Source organism: Calidris pugnax, unplaced genomic scaffold, assembly GCF_001431845.1.
Source record: "Calidris pugnax isolate Ruff unplaced genomic scaffold, ASM143184v1 scaffold712, whole genome shotgun sequence".
NCBI lineage: Eukaryota > Metazoa > Chordata > Aves > Charadriiformes > Scolopacidae > Calidris > Calidris pugnax.
This window is the reverse complement of record NW_015091387.1, coordinates 1-2,762: the sequence shown is the minus strand read 5'-3', so window position 1 is coordinate 2,762 and position 2,762 is coordinate 1. Positions and strand designations below refer to the sequence as shown.

At 52.1% G+C, this 2,762-nt stretch overlaps 1 protein-coding gene across 1 annotated transcript; it reads right to left on the bottom strand.

Moving 5' to 3' along the window:
• Positions 1-212: 212 nt before the first annotated feature.
• On the bottom strand, positions 213-2,719 carry LOC106899514 (butyrophilin subfamily 2 member A1-like). Its single transcript, XM_014961382.1, has 3 exons — positions 2,267-2,719; positions 1,257-1,283; positions 213-850 (listed from the first exon to the last, which is right to left on the bottom strand). Exons 1-3 carry the CDS (start codon positions 2,415-2,417, stop codon positions 213-215), a joined length of 816 nt encoding a protein of 271 aa, XP_014816868.1. The 5' UTR covers positions 2,418-2,719.
• Between the last annotated feature and the right edge of the window lie 43 nt (positions 2,720-2,762).

The window sequence follows — 2,762 nt, the reverse complement described above, 5'->3', positions numbered from 1 at the left end:
AGAAGTTGTGGGTGTATTTCCTTGGCCCAGGTTGATCGCCCTGATGGCTCCCCTGGGGAAGGGATGGAGCCCGTGGCACCGCAAATGTCATGCTCAGGTGGGGTTCTTGGTCTTGGTGAATTTCCCAGCCCAGACTTATCTGACTCTCACTGTCAGGGTTTGCATGGAGCAAAGCAGGGCTTTCACTGACCAGCTCTGCTGTTCTCCTACCCTCAACCTTCTCCCTCTTCACAGAATCCATGAGGTTTACTGAAACTCAGGTCAGATGTTCCGGTATTATTTTGGACCAGAGTGTTTGGGAAGTCCCAGTCTGTGCTGTGGTTGATGGTGGGGGGTTTCCCCTCCTCCCCTGCCTCACCAAGGCCTGGCCTGAGGAAGGGGTACAGCTTGGTTGACCCTTCAAGGCCTTTGATGGGGATTTCCAGGATGCAGCCACAAGTATTAATGCTATAGAAGGAGAGCGTGCTCTGCTCTAAGTCCAGGTACAGCCCAAACGCTGGTATTTGGACACTGCTCCATGACAGTATCTTGTCATTGACCTCCTCAGGCCAGTACTCCCCACTCACCCTTCTCAGCAACCAGACCCCATCCTCAGGGAGCTCCTCCCACCTCCTCTCTTTCAGTGTCCCCTTCACAGGCTCCGTCAGCACCCCAAGCTCCCAGTTCAGACCATCTCCCACCAGCACCTCCCAGTAGTGCTGCCCAGAGGCAAAGCCCTCCCTCCCCACCACGACGGGGAGCTGGCCCTCGGTGATGGGCCGCTGGGCAGGTGGCTTGTGCTGGACTCTTCTGCGGTCAGAGGACACAGCAAGCTCTGAGTGTTTCTGTGCTTCATCCAGGGTGATGGGCACTGGGGAGAGAGAGGAGGAGCCATTAGTGGCTACTGGGCAAGAGGGCCAGGAGCAGAGATCCTCATGAGAAGAGGGACCTGGTGCCTCCTAGAGAAAGCACTGGAAGGAGAGCTCCTGCTCCCAGCTCAGCCTGGAGACTAAGCCTGGCTTCTAGCCCGAGGCTGGTGCCTCTTTCCTCAGAGGCAAAGCAGGACAGCTTCATTCCCAAGCCTGCTGCTCCCAGCTCTGCCCTCTGAGACCTCGGCCATGGGTGTAGCGAGACACAGGGGAGCATCCAGCCCATGTCCATGTGCTTAGCAGAGAGCAATGTTTTGGGCAGCCTGTTGCAGAAGGATCAAAGGGGACTTGCCCAGTCCTTTCCTTTGCTTCCAGCCCTTCTGTCTGATTCCACCTCCACACACTTACCCATGTGGCTTCGAGCTCTTCTGAACTCTGTTAAAAAAGGAAACCCAAATCAAAAGCGAATACGGTGTGTTCAAACGCCAAAACAGTCATTATGGGTCCATGTCCCTCTCATGTTGTTAGCTCAATGCCCCTTTTTTCTCTAGCCTCCACACTGTGTATCACATCTCTCCAGATGTACTCAGACATATCACAATTCTTAGTGTCAAAGTTTAGACTGGTCTGTCCACTAAATGAAAGACAAATGCTCTCTGTTAATCCCCTCTTCCTCAGCAGAAGGGGAAGGGAGAGAAACTTAAAGGTAGAAGAAGAAATAACACAGCTTTAAATAAATGTTAACAATCAAAACAAAAGAAAATATTAATAAGAAAATAATGAAATATTAACAAGTATGTTTAAAATCAATGTTGATTTTCCAGGATGAAGATCATGTCACCCGCCAGCACTGGGACTGGACTCAGTGGCAGACAGGAAGTGGATTCAAGACCTGGATTCAGGAAGACACGGATTAACATCAAAGGCAGAAGAATGGAAAGTGTCCTTCTCAGATGTTGGCCATCGAAGAAGAGAGTCTGACCTTTACACTCAGCATGAGTTAGATGGGATGGAATACCCCATTGGTCACTTTTGGGTCACTTCTCCTTTCCCCTTCTCCCTACAGGTGTCACCCCTCTACGTTCTTCTGCTACTGACCCTCCAACTTGGTAAATAAGAATGTTAGGTGACCCTGGTTGTTACAGCACGACATATAATCAGGAGCCTCTGCACACCATCCTTAGTACTAACTATAGACATAAGACTTTATGTGGTAGAAGCGCACACTAGGTCTGAAAAACATACCACTAATTTCAGAGAGTACATTCAGTTAGAAGAGATCTAATTGAAAAGTAAAATTCCTTAAAAGGAAAAGGCTCTGCTTTGCGAGGACTGTGGGGTCCAGGGAAGACGCTGCTCCCAACCACAGACAGACTTGTGTGCAAAGAGGCAGAGGAAAGGAAGATGCCTTGACTTACCCAGTTCTCTGCTTAGTGTATCTGAAACAGAAACAGGGAGTGTTATGGGCTGTGGTTTGGTCAGTGAGAGGACACTGCCACTGCTGGATCCAGACAGATACCCGGGGAGAAGAATGATGACCAGAGAGCAGGATAACTGGTCACCAGCCATGGCTGCCACAGGGCTGTTGCTCTGCCAGGCTCTGCAAACCTTCTTCCAGCAGATGCTGGGTGCTCAGCTGCACGCGGCCACGCCAGAGCACGTGGAGCAGCGTGAGACGTCCCTGTGAGAGCAGGTGAGGCAGCTCCTGCAGGGGCTGGAGCAGGCTGCCTTTGCCTGGGCAGCCCCGCTCCTCCCTGCCTTGCAGCAATGGCACTTCTGGGCCACTGCTGCTCTTCTCCTCCTCCTCCTGCTCCTGGGGCTCTGCTGCTGGCTCAGGACAAGGAGCCGCATGCCAGGCAGCAGCAGCAGCAAGAAGGAGGCAACGCACCATGGAGAAGGCTGAAGAGGAGGAGG